Source organism: Frieseomelitta varia, unplaced genomic scaffold, assembly GCF_011392965.1.
Source record: "Frieseomelitta varia isolate USP_RPSP 00005682 unplaced genomic scaffold, Fvar_1.2 scaffold_372, whole genome shotgun sequence".
Taxonomy (NCBI): domain Eukaryota; kingdom Metazoa; phylum Arthropoda; class Insecta; order Hymenoptera; family Apidae; genus Frieseomelitta; species Frieseomelitta varia.
The window spans coordinates 745510-763052 of record NW_025110115.1 but is presented as its reverse complement, the minus strand read 5'-3'; the positions used below and the strand labels follow the sequence as shown (position 1 = coordinate 763052).

At 35.8% G+C, this 17543-nt stretch overlaps 3 protein-coding genes across 10 annotated transcripts in view; all 3 read left to right on the top strand.

Annotated features, from left to right (window-relative positions):
- The first annotated feature begins 111 nt into the window (after nucleotides 1-111).
- On the top strand, nucleotides 112-1210 carry LOC122531090 (protein SREK1IP1-like). The gene is made up of 2 exons (XM_043658679.1): nucleotides 112-350; nucleotides 534-1210. Exon 2 carries the CDS (start codon nucleotides 536-538, stop codon nucleotides 986-988), a length of 453 nt encoding a protein of 150 aa, XP_043514614.1. The 5' UTR covers nucleotides 112-350; nucleotides 534-535; the 3' UTR covers nucleotides 989-1210.
- A 382-nt stretch (nucleotides 1211-1592) lies between these two features.
- Nucleotides 1593-2998, top strand: LOC122531092 (nitric oxide synthase-interacting protein homolog). Its single transcript, XM_043658681.1, has 5 exons — nucleotides 1593-1828; nucleotides 1901-2012; nucleotides 2085-2485; nucleotides 2573-2681; nucleotides 2756-2998. The coding sequence occupies exons 1-5, from the start codon at nucleotides 1653-1655 to the stop codon at nucleotides 2825-2827; spliced, it is 870 nt and encodes a 289-aa protein (XP_043514616.1). The 5' UTR covers nucleotides 1593-1652; the 3' UTR covers nucleotides 2828-2998.
- Nucleotides 2999-3595: 597 nt separating this feature from the next.
- The window catches only part of LOC122531095 (protein cycle), a 92242-nt gene continuing 78294 nt past the window's right edge, over nucleotides 3596-17543 (top strand). For 2 of the 8 annotated variants that reach the window (XM_043658686.1, XM_043658687.1), the window contains exon 1: nucleotides 3597-3810. The gene's annotated coding sequence lies outside the window, so the exon portion shown is untranslated. Of the gene's footprint in view, nucleotides 3811-17543 lie in introns of all 8 variants that reach the window. The other 6 variants (XM_043658688.1, XM_043658690.1, XM_043658694.1 and 3 more) reach the window with 4 other exon arrangements.

Here is a 17543-nt window from a genome sequence, read left to right as displayed (position 1 = left end):
TTAATCGTGCAACAATGCCAAGAAATTATTTTTGTCTCTTTTATTGTGTATTCGAATATTCCGCCAATATTCAATCTATCGAAGCAATGACGTCACATATAACGATGACGTATCAGAGTGAACTAGAATCGTAATGGCGGCAGAAGTGACGCACTGCTCATAAGTGGCTATGCAATTGTGACGTATAATTTTAATGTATATATATTGAGTATATTGTTACTCGAGTACATTTGTACTCAAATTTGTAGTACTATGTAACAAATGTAAAATCTAAAACTCATCAAGTTGTTAAAAGGCAACAAAACAGACTGACAAATTCTAATTGTGCAAGAATATTTTATATATTGGAGGTTAGTATAGACTTTATTTATAAATATCAAGTACTGAATATTAATTGAAATTAATATTTTATATTTATCTGTTATAAAATATTAACTATTTCTTAATAATATTTATAATGTTTACTTAAGTTAAAGTTAAAATATATTTTATCGAAATTTTAAAAAACCGTTGTGATATATTTATTTTTATAGGTATGGATCCAGAGTTTCTTTCTAGATTAATTCCACAAAATAAAGAGCATGTACGTCCAGCGTGTAAGAAATGTGGATATGCCGGACACCTTACATATCAGTGTCGTAATTTTATTAAGGTCGACCCAAATAAAGAAATAGTTCTAGATGTTAGCAGTACTAGCTCTGACAGTGATGAGAATTATGTCACTCCTCTGACTGAATTACGCGAGAAGGAATTGAAAAAGAAACTTCAGGAAGCTAAGAAGAAACACAAAGAAAAGAAGTATAAGAAAAAATCCAAGAAACGCAAGAGATCAGAGGCAAGTGACAGCGAATCAGACACGGAAGCTTCTAGTGATGAAGACAAGAAACATAAACATAAAAAGAAAAAGAAGAAATCTAAACATAAAAGACACAAGAAACATAGAAAAGACAATTCATCAGACACTAACAGCGATAACAAAAGGAGATAACATGAGTCACTTACAACTGACCAATAATTCTAAAGTTTTGCTCAAATCACCATTATCATACACATAAGTAAAATTATACAACTTGTAAATAAACGAGAATGAATGAGATTCCATTTATATGAACTCTATATCATTTCTATGTATGTAGATACAACAATTTAAATGTAAATTTACTGTCTATAAAATAATAAATGTTATATATAATTTTGTATATAAAAATTATATCGTGTATATTATTTCCCAAGATATTATATATTTTCTAAAATAGCAGTAATAACATGTAGTAATAAAGTATTGGTAGCAAAATAGTAAGTTATGCATAATTTCATTTATAAAAATTATATTCTGTATATCACATACATTTGAAATAACATATAAAGTAAAAAATACTTATATGTTATAATAACATATAAAGTAAAAAAAAATAAAATAAAAAATATTTAACATATAAAGTAAAATGTATTTGTTTATACACATATAATATATATACAATAATATAGATGGCGCTAAATAATATAGATGGCGCTAAATAATATAGATGGCGCTAAATAATATAGATGGCGCTAAATAATATAGATGGCGTTAGATGACACACGTAGGCTAGTGTAATTAGTCTTTGTCTAGACTTGGTGAGAGTGAGAGTGAACAAATCAAGAAAAAAAGTATGACGCGTCACGCGAGAAATTGTACAGCTGGTGCTGTTTATACTTATCATGAAAAGAAGAAGGACGCAACAGCATCAGGTTATGGTACAAATACACAAAGAGTGGGAAAAGATTCAGTGAAGGATTTTGATTGCTGCTGCTTAACCTTACAACCTTGCAGAAATCCTGTCATAACGTTTGTATACTTTTATATTAATTTTCGTATTGCCATATCATTGTTGTATCTAACAGTAAATTTTTCGTACAGAAAGGATGGCTATTTGTTTGACAAAGAAGCAATACTAGAATATGTCTTAACCAAAAAGAAGGAATATGCAAGGAAATTGAAGGAGTATGAGAAACAAAAACAACAAGAACAGGTAAATAGAAGTATGTAAATAAAAGTGTTATCAAGTACTTTTTTTTACTATGATCTTTTATAATTTTTCAAGGAACAATCAAATGAAAAAAGTGCTAATGAAGAATTACAGAAATTGCAAAAGTTTTTAAAAGGAGAGAAAAACATTGTTTCTCGAAGTCAGATTATAACCAAAGACTCTACATCTTCAGTTTCAAATATGAGTAATGGTAATGATAAAATGTTACCAAGCTTTTGGATTCCTTCTAAGACACCTGAGGCAAAAGAAACTACATTACAGAAACCAGACAAGACAGTTTATTGTCCTCTTAGTGGAAAACCGCTGAAAATAAAAGATCTTATTCCTGTGAAATTTACTGAAGTAAAGGATCCAGATGACAAAAAGTCTCTTATTGTTAAACAAGCAAGATACATGTGTCCAATTACACATGATATCTTGAGTAACAGTGTACCATGTGCAATTATAAGAACAACGTATGACTTTTTCACTTTCTACTGTTTTTTTTATTGTTATATTATTTCTTACGTATAATATAAGCAATTGTTTCATAATCTTTTCAGTGGTGATGTGGTTACAATGGAATGTGTAGAAAAAATCATAAAGAAAGATTGGATCAATCCTTTAGATAGTACGAACCTGACTGAATCAGATATTATACCTCTCCAAAGGGTAATTATTAAGAATAAGAGTAAAAGTCGTTAAAATAGAATATCATAATAATCATAATTTTTGCTTCATTTCAGGGTGGTACTGGATATTCAGCTGTTAATGATAGTTTAGAAGGCAAACACGAAAGACCAGTGTTACAAGCATAATATACGTGATTAACATGTAATTTGTTTTTTAAGTTAAGATATTTTTCATATATAGAATTATGTAACTGAACAGAATGTACAGAATTATGTATATACATGTATTATATTCCGACTTTGTGAGAATTGTCTTGTGTTTTAAAAAATTCGAAAAATTAAAAAATTTTATTTTTTTATGAGAAAATTTAATAGAAAGAAACATACCTCTCCGATCCAGACGGTAGTGAACTCGCCTAATTGTAAAAAATTCCTTTCACAATTGTCCTTTCGATCTTCTAACACTTCTAACACTTTTTAACGACTTTTATTGGTTAATCGTTGTCTAATTAAAAAGAAAAGGAAAAAATGTCCCGTTGAATAATGTCCTGCACTAGAGTGGTTACCACGTACGTATTACTTGTTACTGCAATAGTTATCGCGCACATATTCAGCGTCAAATTTTCGTTACACAGCACGTCGATGTACTACAATCACGATATCTGTACAATTCGAACGAAATTTCGCAATGATTTTAGATATTTTCTACGTTAAAAAAAGAACCGGCAACCGCGATAGAGAGCACGCCACGTACGTTAATTTACTGGAGCAATTCGAATTTGAACTGATCGTTAGCTGATTGGTGGAAAACGGCGCGACGTGATTGGAGCAAATTCAAAGATTTGTTTAGCGCGTTTACTCGGCGAACGGGAAACAGCGGTCCCACAATCCCGTTCGCGCTGAATATCGATTCGCGATCCAATGGTGGCTCCGGCTTCCGTCAGAAGGTGTCGCCATCTTAAGGAACACGGTTTTTTAAAGCATTCCGAAATTCTGGCGCTCTGCCGGCAATCTACGAGACTGCGTTAGTGTTTGCTGTCGTGTAGTGCTTGCGCGCGTTCGAAACTTGGATTTCCCCGCAACTGTCCCCTTCTTATCCGGTAGAATTGAATGTCAGCATCGGTTACGAAGTGCAGAACTCGTGATGATCGTTCGCCAATGAATTAAAGGTGAGTGCCCCTCTGTTTGTAAGTGTGGCCATTTATCGGATCCGATTATTGTCACATGTGCAATGCCACGACGGTAACGGTTTGAGCGCTTGGTAAGTCAGTCAGCAATTTTCATACGTTTTGCGAGCGAAACAATCGCCGAGCGAGATCATTGCATATATGATGATAACAAGTGTTGGTGGGTAACCAGGCATGCAGAGAATGTATATTTTCAACGTAGCCTCATACCTGATCACAGCAGTTCAATTTGATTAGTCTCGTATGTAAATTTCCAGCAACTCTGCTGTTTACAATAGATCCGTAAGTAGGACGTGCGAATGCATCGATCAGTTAACTATCTGCGACGAGATGATACAAGCGATTGGCGAGACGTAAACGCGTATTTCGACGGGTTTCGCGCCCGTTTCGATCTCTATCTTGTTGGACGCGGATCGCTCAAAAGCAAATGAAACTGTCACGTTATGTAAGGCAAACATCGTACGTTAACTGCACCGATATGTTTTCGAGCGTCAATCATCATTCGCAGTTAATGCTTCTCATCATTTTTCGTTTGCACGTTCGCGGGTTTAACACGATGCGTCAAATCCCCACCACCGGACACCGCGACATCTCATTTTTCACGAACGTGCATTTTCTGCGGATAGCGTCGACCTCGACGTACGTATCTCAAACGTGTGAAAATCGTTTCGTTCGATAAACGAAATGTGTAAACCAGCAATGTTGACGTGTCTACGAACAAGCGTATTTAAAACATTACAATCGCAATAGATAAAGACAGACGAGGACACATCAAAGATTGCATGGCAGTTTGTCATCGTATCAATTAAATCGATTTTAAGTTATCGATTTATATTGATTTTCATGACGCGTCGCAGCTCGGATGCCAGCCGATGCAGTCGATCTAATCTAAACGATTAAAATCGCGATGGCAATCGTGTTGCATTGTGCATCGTGTCTTGAATGGCGTATCGTACGAAGATAAAACGTTTTAAGTAATTGATCGTTAATGCATAATTAGGTTGTAAATTTTGCCCGAAGGAGACGAAACGGTTATTGTTGTTTCCGAGTGGTGATTAAACTTTTCCGCGACATAATCTGCGAGGAAAATGTTCATTGCAAATTCCTTTAGTTTCTCATCTGTATAATTTGCATAATTAAGTACTTGGATAGTAACATAAAAATCGCTTGTGACTAATAGCAATGCAAAAACTATATAATCGACTGGACGTACAGAAAGATAGTGGGCTGCAGTAACCGTCTGACACGACAGATAAAAAAATGTAAATTTATTGGTAGTACGTTGCTACAGCACAATAATAATAATAATAATAATAATAACTTTAACGATAACCTTCCATGTAAATAATAATATAATATTCATGAGAATATTAAACATACGTACAAAATAGTACGCGAAATCTTGTTATATCACTAAGCATATCTGTACATTGTCTATATAACTGCAAAATATGTATCGGTCGCGTATATATATTTGCCATATCCGTGTTCTGTTCCTACATGAGCACGCGTGCGCCTGTGTACGTGTCATACGTAATAGAAGGTTAAGCTAGGTTGACCGACCATGATGCAGAGTGCATGCGTAACGAATAGTTCACGCCGATCGTACGAGACACATACACGCGAGTAAAAACACGATATATCGTGCATGTGTTTTCATGCACGCGTAGATGATAAGAGGCGACACGACTACGAGTTATATCATCGTCTACGAGGCGCATGGCGCATATTGCGACACGATTGCTTCAGTTCTTTCACCCATTCGATTTTGTTGCACCGTATACACATACAGAGAGCACTATGTACATTGTTGGTCGCGCTTGCAAATGTTCGTTACGTGCAAAAACAGAAAGAAAAAAGAGAAAGAGAAAAAAGAAAATGGAATAATTGGTTTCACCGTTTGCACGCTGCTGCGTTTTCGAAAGAATTGAGTTTGAAACAAGCGTCGTTGGACATTTCATTGCTAATCTATACCGAAGTCGTCGTCGAAACTTGCGTCAAAAATTGCGTGAAATTTTGAAAAATTTTCGGATTTGTTTCTCTCGAAAACGGGGGTTGAAAATCAAAATGTTTTTGTTTTTCCTCGGGTGATTTATGCATGTGGAATAATCTTCTGCCTGGATGTAACATAACGTATCAATGTTTTGGAGCATGTCGTGTACGTGTATTAATATTTATACACGTGGCAGAAATCGGTTGAGTTGTTGATCCTCTGAGCCGTGAAAAGCTGGTCGATTTGCTGGTTCGAGAATCAGGGACGATGGCGATGAACCGATCATAGCAAGTCAATAGGTAGATGAACTTGAGACGAATTGGATGCTGGTTAGTCTGAAATTACAGCGTCTAACAGCGGTACCGCTGTCAATTATCTCAAGTTGGGCTCGATGTACCATTCTAATCACTTGGAACTTCGTAATGAAACTTTGTCGTATGCAAATTATGCGCATTCAACAATAAGGATGCACTGGCATTTAGAGCCAATAAAATACACAATCTCTGATTCAACTTCCTTTATCAAAACCACTTGATCGAAGGAAGTTCCGTTTGAATTTAATTCAAAACGAAGGAGATCCCTCTTCTCGGAAGAATTCTCACTTGATCTTCTCGTGATTTACTAATACCAACAACCTATTACGTTGGATAATTAACGTTATTCGTATTCTTCTGCGATTTTAATACACCGACTGGTTGCACAATTTATATCTAAGAAACGAGCATTCATTCCTCAGCGACTTTCCTCGTTAACGTGATTTTTTCGGATCGATCTGTCGGCCACGTTTAAGAGAGCAATGGAACTCTTTCATTAACGACGAAGTCGGGAGGAGAGAAAGTAGGAACTAGCAGTAGCCTACTACCGTATGTGGTTCGCCTTTGTTGTGCACTCGTATTAAACTGCTGACCTCCCTTCTCAAGAAACTCGCGGGACACGCCCGTGCACCTAAACGTATATAATCATAAATATGCCTGTCATACTTGTCATACACGCTTGGACACTTGTGTCCCGCGTAGAATTTATTCCACCAATTTTATTTGAAAGTCAAATAAACCCTCGGTGTGTAGGAATTTTTTTTCACATTTAATTGAAAACGATCATTGTTCTTGAATAGTACACGCGATTTCATGAAATAATTCATGAAATCAAATATTATCGTAACTTCTTTCGTTTTATTCACGTTCTAATAGGAAGTTGTAAAATTATGATAAATTTAAGAAAAATATATATTTTTTTTAATTAAATCGAGACAGTCTTAGTATTTTTATTAGCACATTTTTCGAGCACGCATTTCGGGAAACATTGAATCCATGAATTTGTGTTTCAGGTAGCTTATGTAAGAAAATTATAAATTTTTCCAAAGAAAAATTTAAAAGTGATTTCACAGTACCGGGAAGCCGGTACTGTTGTTTTTATGTATGAGCCATCATTTTCAAGCCTTTCCTTCTTGCTTCGTCATTTTTTTTCCATCGAGTTACGTTGGATTAATGGATCGCGGAAAGATCCAAGCGATTAGATCTTTTTAAAGCAACGCGATGACTTCCGATTTGAAATATTTGAACAAAAAAGAAAAGAAAAAAAAAAGGAAAAAAATCATCATCGGCTTGTTGGATGGAAGGAAATTACGACGAATAGTTTCTTTTTAGCGGAAGCGGTTAGCTACGATCGCTTGTTAATAAATGCATATATACATGTATATTGGTCATACCCGGTCACCAATGTCTCGTACACACTTGAAACATTACGTAACACTACGTCTTGCGTGTTTTGCGGTGCGCATTACCTCATATCAAAGCAATTCTCGAATACAGCACGGTCATTTTCCCACTGTGGCCACCCTTCCCTCTCGACTGCAGTGTGCGTGAACTTGTTTCCGCTTTAGAAAAGATATTCTTGCAGAAAAATCACTGTTTCCTTCTTTCTTGCGACACGTGAACAGGATACGCGCAGGACACTGCCGATACTAACAACTGTTGCAATTAATTCTGCCTGCAATTTTAATTAACATTTATAAAAAAAAAGCAACCCTATTACCTTCCGATCATCTTTAAAAATCCTTCCGCGTATTAAACTGTAACGTAGATGATGATGAAAGAATTTTTCAGTCTTCTTCTTTATATTATCCAGATGAATGTTAGACTGTTGAAAATTTCTTTCCCTCGGTTATCTACAATCTTCTTGAAAACAATTGTATCATTTGGTATTTAAAAGATCATTTTACTGGAAAAATTTAGTGGAAATAGAATCGCTCAGTTGAAATAGAACGTGAAACGTGTCTTAAATCGTAAAAGGATCGTAAACAGGATCGTATAGAAAACGATACGTTAATTATGATAAAATAAAAAAAGCACAAACGTTTTATAAGCCTTTCGATTGTAAAATTACCAGTCTTACTTTCTATGTTTAACTGTGTTTAATTCAAACAGCTCAGGAAAGAAAAGAAGCAAACGTGGTCGTGCATTATGATCTTTATCCAATATTATCTAACTGTTTGATTGAAATCGAGATGAAAATACATTCTCAGTTAGATTAGCGTTGGCGTTGTAGAATTTTTTCCGATGCTCACCGTAACTCACGAAATGATCTATGGATCATACAAAGTTTGCTTGCAGTGTTTACGTAACGCAATATAGGCCATGTATGTACAAATCGAGGGAGAAAAAGTGAATCATCGATTACACTTGCTAGGCTGCAACATGGGCGATGGCTTCCTCGTTAAACCTTGAATAAGTAATCTGCCCCTGAGGTGATACTCTTGCACGGGAAAGTCGCTAAATACGAGTAGGTGAACTTTTCCAACATTTCCTTTAAACGAAGATTCTCGTTTCTCTGCTAAGTCTATAAAGTAGAGCTGTGACTGTGCATCAACTTCGCCGAACATTTCTCTGTTGATTTAAAATATGGCCTTAAATTATTTGGCCACCTTGCACGCGAGTATGACGAATCGTGTCTTGGAAAATTAGTCACGCGTTGTAGCCTTTCGTCTCGTGATTTGATCTCGCGTGTTGTTAAATTTACTTTTTTTTTTTTTCGCTATCGAGCAAATATCAAATATACAAATGAACGTTATCATTTGTTAGTTGTAATTGCACGTTGGATCGGAAATTTGATCTTTCACCTCGCAACGCATCGCCTCGTAGTCGATTCTCAGCTTTGTTGGTCAACGATTAAATTGCAACTTCGTATTGATATTATATCGTGTTTCTGGATACTTCAGGAAAAGCAGAAAGCAATCGACAAACGTGTTTATTCGATATTAATAAATTTATTTCGCACAGAGAGGAATTATTATAATTTTATACCGTGGTATAGGCGTTGGTCTTATACGTTTAAGGAAAACGAATGGCAATGGAAGTTTCGACGCCTGAAATTAACAATACTCCGAAAGTTTTCGCTAGTTTCTGCGCTGAAATCTCGCTGTCCACCGATATGAACGAGACCTCTCGACCTCTTTCACTCCGATGCGTTACATTAAGTGATGCTTAACGCACTCACATTTTCTCGCGTATACTTGGAAAATGTAGGTGACCTAATTTCCTGCACGCGTTCATTTACAACATTTCACAAACGTTTAGACGAGAATTCAACGTTCAGCAAATTTTTGCAAATCAAACGTTACTGTGCACGCATCTGAAATACATATATTCCAGTGAGACATTCCCAGGGAATTGATAATGTTTAATTTAATCGACGTGAAATAGCAATTTGTGTTTGTCATAAATAACACGCGATAAAGAAATAATTTCTGTTACGATTACGATCACGGTGTTTCTGTGAATAAATGACAGAGTTGATTGAAGTTTGCCGATTTTCTGCGAACGTACGCAGAAGCAAAAAAAAAAAAAATTCAACCTAACAACGAACGAGGTTGCGGACAATTTATCATACTGTACATATGCATATTCTCACGTAAAATTGTGTACGTTAACCACGGTGGAAAGTCATGATTCTGAGTCATGATGTGTTTATAATATATTGTTGCACGTACGTTTTTATTTTTTTGATGACTTTACCGACTATCATGTTAGACGTACGTATGTCAATGAAACTTAAATAAGAAGATATCCTTCACACTGACATTTTACTCATATTTTGCTTAAGCTTATTATAGAATCGTTCTTACAGAATTCGTGTTATTTAATCTTATCTCATTCCAAGAACTTGGTTTTTTGTAATTTCCTTTACATGTCGAGAAGCAAAGAAATAACGATGCATTCTCCAATATTTCATTTGAGTGTGTTACTTTCCACCACGAGGATAATAAACAGTCAGACTGCCAAAGGAAATTTGTAAGAAAATCGGAAACGAAAGTCGACTTTATAGAGAAATACAATTTGACGAGAGAGCAATGTTAGAGAGATTTTCTAACAATAGGAACGTGGAGAATGAAGAATTGCTACATTTAAAATTTTAGAAAAAGAAAAATAATAGAGTTTGTTTGGAGCAACGTAGGAGTAATTAATCGCAAAGCGTGGAAGACACCTCAACACGCGTGTCGTTCGTTGCAAGAATTTTGAGATGATTCGACCGTGTGTGTGTCTGTGTGTGTGTGTGTGTCTGTACGTTTCGACAGCAGTGTGACCCAATCAAAATCGCCAACGGCGAATCCAGCTTAACCAGAGAAATTGCCACCGGTGTGTGCTGAGCCGAAAAGGTCAAAGCATTTCAAATGCAAATAGCATTTCTCCTGTAAGGAAGTATAATACCGGGCGATGATTGCGGAGAAATGCCGGCCCCACGTTGGCTCGCGTAAGGTCATTTCACGTTTGATAATTATTTGCATCCCGCGGCTTGGAATATATCGAGTTAAATTCTAAAACCATTGGCCGAGTCACGTCTCGACGCATGTTGCATTCACCTACCGGCTTCACTTTCTCCGCGATATGGCTCAGCGTGGCCGATACGTATCCACATATGTACGTTCTCTTTGAATTCTTGCGATTTCGTATCGCTGACCGATATTACTTCGATGAGATATTTGAATGATTTTTAAAATATCGAGCCTTTCTGGCAAGTGATTTCTTCCTGAGTTGTGTGTGGGTTCATTGTTTTTGAAGAATGAACGACTGCAGCGTAAAGCGCGTACTTTTGGAAGGTAATTTAGAAAATTGTAATCACGTTTGAACGTAATACGCGTCACTGTGCACCGAAGTTGAAGTATCAACTAGTTTTTAATTTAATTTTTAAGCAGATAATATGCCATGATAACATAATCCAACGTAACGTTTTAACGAAAAATGCAGTATTCTGTGTCTGATTGCGTTGCAAGATAACATAACGATACACCATTCATTTTTTATGCGAGAACGTAATTGTTAATTACGGGTAAAATCAATCAATTTTGGGATATACAGTGACTGTTATTAATATTCGAGCATCATACCATTCTAAATATTGTCGTGGACTTCGATTGTTTATAATAGTAAGTTTGGATTAATTTTTTAATAATATATTAGAACATTCATTATTTATTAATTTATAGTAACAAATTTTATTTGTTTATTGCACATACTTTTCTTAATATCAAACAACTTAATATAAACTGAATTATGTCGACATGTAGCGTGGCAAAAATATTCGGACATTTGAAGAACTACAACATTTGAACCTGAAAATTGTCAACATAAACAATAATTAATATTTTGTTGGATAGCCCTTAGTTTCAATTACGTATCGCAGACGCTTAGGCGTATTTCCAGTAATTTTTTTTAACTAATTTAGCGGAATATTCTTTAACTCTTCTTTCGATTTTATTGGCGTTATTCGAATTTTCCTGTATTTCGTCCCAAAATCAATCGTGATTTAATCGACAATTTGACGTTGCGTTTCCTCCTCCCATGATCTTCGCACCAGATAATATGTCCATTTTAATATATAATTATAATTTTAATTATAATTATTTCAATATATAATCATATGATACCGTATACGGTCCATATCAATATATATATAATTATATGATATCGTATACGGTCCATATCAATATATAATTATATTATACCGTATACGATCTATATTAATATATAATTATATGATACTGTATACGGTCCATATCAATATATAATTATATGATATCGTATACCGTCCATATCAATATATAATTATATGACATTGTATACGAACCATATCAATATATAATTATATGATACCGTATACGGTCCATATCAATATATAATTATATGACATCGTATACGAATCATATCAATATATAATTATATGATACCGTATACGGTCCATATCAATATATAATTATATGATATCGTATACCGTCCATATCAATATATAATTATATGACATTGTATACGAATCATATCAATATATAATTATATGATACCGTATACGGTCCATATCAATATATATAATTATATGATATCGTATACGAACCATATCAATATATAATTATATGATACCGTATACGATCTATATTAATATATAATTATATAATACTGTATACGGTCCATATCAATATATAATTATATGACATTGTATACGAATCATATCAATATATAATTATATGATACCGTATATGGTCCATATCAATATATAATTATATGATACCGTATACGGTCCATATCAATATATATATAATTATATGATATCGTATACGGTCCATATCAATATGTAATTATATGATACCGTATACGGACCATATCAATATATAATTATATGATACCGTATACGGTCCATATCAATATATAATTATATGATATCGTATACGAACCATATCAATATATAATTATATGATACCGTATACGATCTATATTAATATATAATTATATAATACTGTATACGGTCCATATCAATATATAATTATATGACATCGTATACAAATCATATCAATATATAATTATATGATACCGTATACGGTCCATATCAATATATAATTATATGATACCGTATATGGTCCATATCAATATATAATTATAAGTAAATCTGTCCCTTGATACGTCCAAGAAACATCCTCGCTTACATAAATACCTGCATGCGTTACACAGCGTTACGTTTGATTTGCAACGTTCTCGCCTTTCGCGAATTTGTGCAACAGCGTCGCGGAAAGCCGTGTCACACCGGCTGACAGTCAAGACGAGCTCTCGGAAGGAAACGAACTCGCGAATGCCATTCGGTTTGGAACCGGGGCGGCCGATCGATCGAGCCGGCCGGTCGGTCTCGCGGTAAAGTCGATTCCTCGCGTCGATGCTCGCGCGAAGTCGCTCGCGAAGATAAACGAAGTCCAATTGCAGCGAAGGAAGCTTGGCAAATATTTAAAACGGCCTTGCGCGCGCCTGCCAGTTCCTGCGTGTTTTACGTCACAGGTCAAGCACATATAGGGGACACTCGCTGAAAGCGAGTCGCACTATCGGCGCACCGTGGCTTCCACTTCGTTACGTAATGGCGCATTGATAAGGAAATAAGTTGGTCGCCTTGACATTGCCGACTCGTAAATACGATCCAGTTGTTCTTTGCCGAGGAATACTTGGTCGCGTCGTTGCGTTGTTTCAATAAAACGCGAGACGGCGGATCTACATCGTGTCTGGGCACGATGATTAGTATTATGTGGCTCCGTTCGAAGCGTCTCTACGATGCTCTCTCGCTGACAGACGAGTGTAAATTGTCGTTGACCGCGCGTATCGACGATACCCCGATCGCCACGCGTGGTTCGCGTAATTGCTACTTGAATTCCACGACGATTATAATCGTTACCCGGAACAAACCAGCCAGTTTGGTGCGGTGCACTCTATCATTTGCGCATAAAGAACTGCCATTTTACGAATACATCACGCGTGTCGTGACGAAATAGCTCGAAACTCTTTTTCAACGAATGGTCGGACGAAGAAATTCCCGAAATTCGAGAAAAAATGCAAAAATTGCCAAATACTCGGTGTATTTATATTTTACAGACATCTTTACACGCTCTAGGTATACAGCGAGATTTAACCTCTCGCGTTGGAATAACGTACCACGCACGTCGAGAATATTTGGTCCAAAATTATAGCAATATTTTCTCAGTTCTGAGTATATTGAAATGTAACCCAGGCAAAACGAATAATAAATTTATTATTTCTTAGTGAATTGGAAAAAGAATACGAATTATTGTATACGGTTTGGTCCCTCGTTATGGTCCGCAAACCAGTTACTAGCGCAAGAGTTTAAGACGATTGGTGTATATTCATTTTCAATAAATGTCCGTGTTTCGCGAGCCACTTTGGGCAAATTAAAGAACGGGTGCTCGAAAATCAGCGAGAATCGCTGGAAAACCGCAACGCATTTGCGTTCATCGTGGATAACTTATTACGTAATCGCGTTAGCGTGAACCACGAGCCGGCGCAGCGATCATGTACAGAAGTTACGATGATTTTATAATAGCCAAATAGATTGAACGTATTATATCATAGAAATACGCATGACTTGTACACGTAACAGGTTGATCGGTTCTGTTGATTACGTTACATTATATCGCCCGTACGCGGCTCTGTGTGTTCGCACGTACATACGCAAGACTTCGTATTTACGTGTTAGGTTTTTTGCGTAGATATTACAGGCAGAAATATCGGAATATTGTTTTCGTGGCATCGCACACGTTTCTCGATGTCATTTCAGTTTCCATTTAACCAGCTGCGCTGGCGGCTGATTGCGGACCATAACGAGTGACCAAAACCGTATACAATAATTCGTCGTTTTCTTTTTCAACTCGTCGGTATAGAAATTATTGAGAAGTAATAAATTTATTATTTGTTTTGCCTGGGTTATACTTAAATATACTTTAAAAGTATATTGAGAAAATATTGCAATTTTGGGACAAAAAATTCTCGACGTGCGTGGCAAATTAATCACTTGCGCTGGCAGCTGATTGCGGACCATAACGAGTGACCAAAATCGTATACAATAATTCGTCGCTTTCTTTTTCTTTTGAACTCGTCGGTATGATATCACTGGATAGAAATTATTGAGAAGTAATAAATTTATTATTTGTTTCGCCTATTTTGTTTTATTTAAATTATACTTGAAACTGAGAAAATATCACAATTTTGGAACAAAAAATTCTCGACGTGCGTGGCACGTCATTTCAGCAAGAGGTTATAATACGGATTAGATTAATTACTAGCGAGTAACGAGCGTGTCAGTAACGTCAAACAGTTTTTCGACAGTGAACTAACAATGCAAAGCCTCTGTACGCTATAGCTGCTTGCTCGAGGATGCCACAATAGGTTCGGAAACTCGGAGGATACAGATGTTCAAAAGCGGACGAGACGGTGTATTAACTGAAAAGATTCTAACGACCCTTCATTGCCACCTGACACTCCTGTGTGTGCTTGTGCGAATATAATTCTACCATAAATGTAGTAAATTGAGTATTTAGTTTTCAGTTCATTCAATCGACATAATACAATTGTGACAGCATAGCAACGCGTAGTTTGCACTCTAGCAGTTTGATTTTGATACACGTATTAATCAGATGATTCACATTATCTTTCTTATTTCGAACTGTGCTGCATATTGAGAATTTCATAGTTACTTTTATATTTTAATTCACGTGATGAATATATTTTATGATTCACTGCAAGAACAATATGATAGGTATTATAGAATAGCATAGTGCGAGAGAAGGACGTGCAAGTCAAATGTTCTATTTGAACATTTATAATAAATGAAATATGTAATTTATATATGATAATATATTATTATTTATATTAATTATATAATATATAATTTATATATATATATAATATATAATTATATAATATAATATATATATAATATATAATTTATATATATATATTATTATATATATTAATTATATAATAATTTGAAATATATAATAAAAAATCTATTTGACTGAAAACTTTAGCGCATCTTCAGCTAATAAATGCCTGGATTTTTTCTTCAAATTGTTCAATCTCAAATTTTCGTTTTTTAATCTTTCTCAACGAAGAAGTAACAATACCTTTTGCACATCGATAACAAAACGTGAAAAATAATTGTCACTTTCAATAATCGTTCAGTAATTACTTAGCAATAATTTTATTTTCAAATTTTTTCGAGTCAACGATGACAAAACGAACTCTTTCCCTACTGAGATTGCATTAGTCCAGTCCGACAGAGCGTTTTTATCGTTTAATTTCAGACGCAAGTACGCGCTAGAAATCGTTTGATAAAGAGGCAAGAAATAACTTGCGCGAAATATTTCCGCCGACGTGGAGCGGGCTTTTCGTCCTCCTTCTCGGACTTCGGTGTTCTACATCGTCATTGTTTGGCGAACGAAAGGGCCGTTTTTATGACCCGCCAATGCGACGATAGGGGGATGTCGCCGACAAGACATAATCTGTCAGGCGCAGGCTTGATGACGTTTATATAATCACGTGGTTAAATTGTTGTACTGTTGTCAGTACGCTTACGTAACTGGAATTTCAGCGGCATTCTCTCGAGAAGCACGAAAACTGTGTGCTACGAGCACGTAGTGCGATCGTTTGTCAAGATTTTTACATGTCTAAAAATTCGAGAACACCGGAAAAATTCGTTTATGCGCACACCTTAGCACCTCAAAATATTGCTCTAAATTTTTAAAGAAGCGTAAAAAAATTTTTTGGATCGCTCGACGAAATTTTCTGCCAATCGTTACCATACAATCAGATTTTTAAAACGTTTCTCGGAAAGAATAAAGTTTCGGGAAAGATTCATGCTCGATGAATTTCGAATCGATCGAATCGATCGAAATAAACTTCAACCTCTTTCTCAACGGGCAGAAGCAACGAGCCGTGCAAGATATGCATTGTATGTCGCCATTAACAACGAGTTAAACGGCCTGTTCTCAATTGCAGATCGCTGAAAAATCGTTCACAGCCAAATTTGCCGAGTTACAAGACAAATTACTCAGCTCCACTGTGACAGATAACGCGAGTTAACTCGCTGTTTTTTCAAATTCATGACTTCGAATTGCACCATTTTCGCGAATTTCTATGTAATCCCGCCGCGAATGTGTAACAGTAGACACGTATGCACATAGTTTGAATTACGTGCGTGGGCGAGGAGAACGTTCTCATTCACCGTTAATCGATCATTGTATTCTAGTAAGAGTAAGAAACGTGGATTCATTTCTTTTTTCCTTCTTTTTTTGCTCCCGTACGTTTCGCGTTATCTGGATTTTAGATCAAGCTTGATTGGCCAACGTTCACGTTAAAATATATATACGTGGTAACGTGGTTGGCTGTGCCGAAACATTGGAAAATCGATACTTTCGTTCACGCATGAACGGATCGATTTGAAGTTTCTTACGTAGCAGTCTCTTTAATCATAATTTTGACACGGTACGTGGGAATGTCGGGAATGTTAGGCAACCTGCTTATTTAGCAGCTCGCTTCGAACGCTTGTCATTGAAAACATTTGAAAACGTGAATATTCCGTTCTATTTTCTGCCGCGTTTTCCCAATCGGTGATATTTTTCTAAAAAAGAAAAAAAATATCGCAAGCCTGAACGAAAGAAGTTAAACCTCACGTTGACCATTTTCTTGAAACGTTTTTTTTTTTTTTTTAATGGTGGTTTAGCGTCGCATCGACTACGAGGTCTTTAGCGACGTGTCAAAATTGACTCTTTATAACTGGTCTAGCAGTTAGGTCTCGTTTAGGTAGTTGATAACGTTTTTTTGTTGTTTCTGGCAGGTTAGAGCGGTGTTTTGGTTTAATCCATATTTACTTCTTATGCTTCGGTATTTTCTGCATTCATGTA

Coding starts and splice junctions, on each gene's coding strand:
- LOC122531092 (XM_043658681.1), top strand. CDS start 1,653: ATGACGCGTCACGCGAGAAATTGTACAGCTGGTGCTGTTTATACTTAT. Junction 2,486..2,572: donor TGTGCAATTATAAGAACAAC/GTATGACTTTTT, acceptor TAATCTTTTCAG/TGGTGATGTGGTTACAATGG. Junction 2,682..2,755: donor ATATTATACCTCTCCAAAGG/GTAATTATTAAG, acceptor GCTTCATTTCAG/GGTGGTACTGGATATTCAGC.
- LOC122531090 (XM_043658679.1), top strand. CDS start 536: ATGGATCCAGAGTTTCTTTCTAGATTAATTCCACAAAATAAAGAGCAT.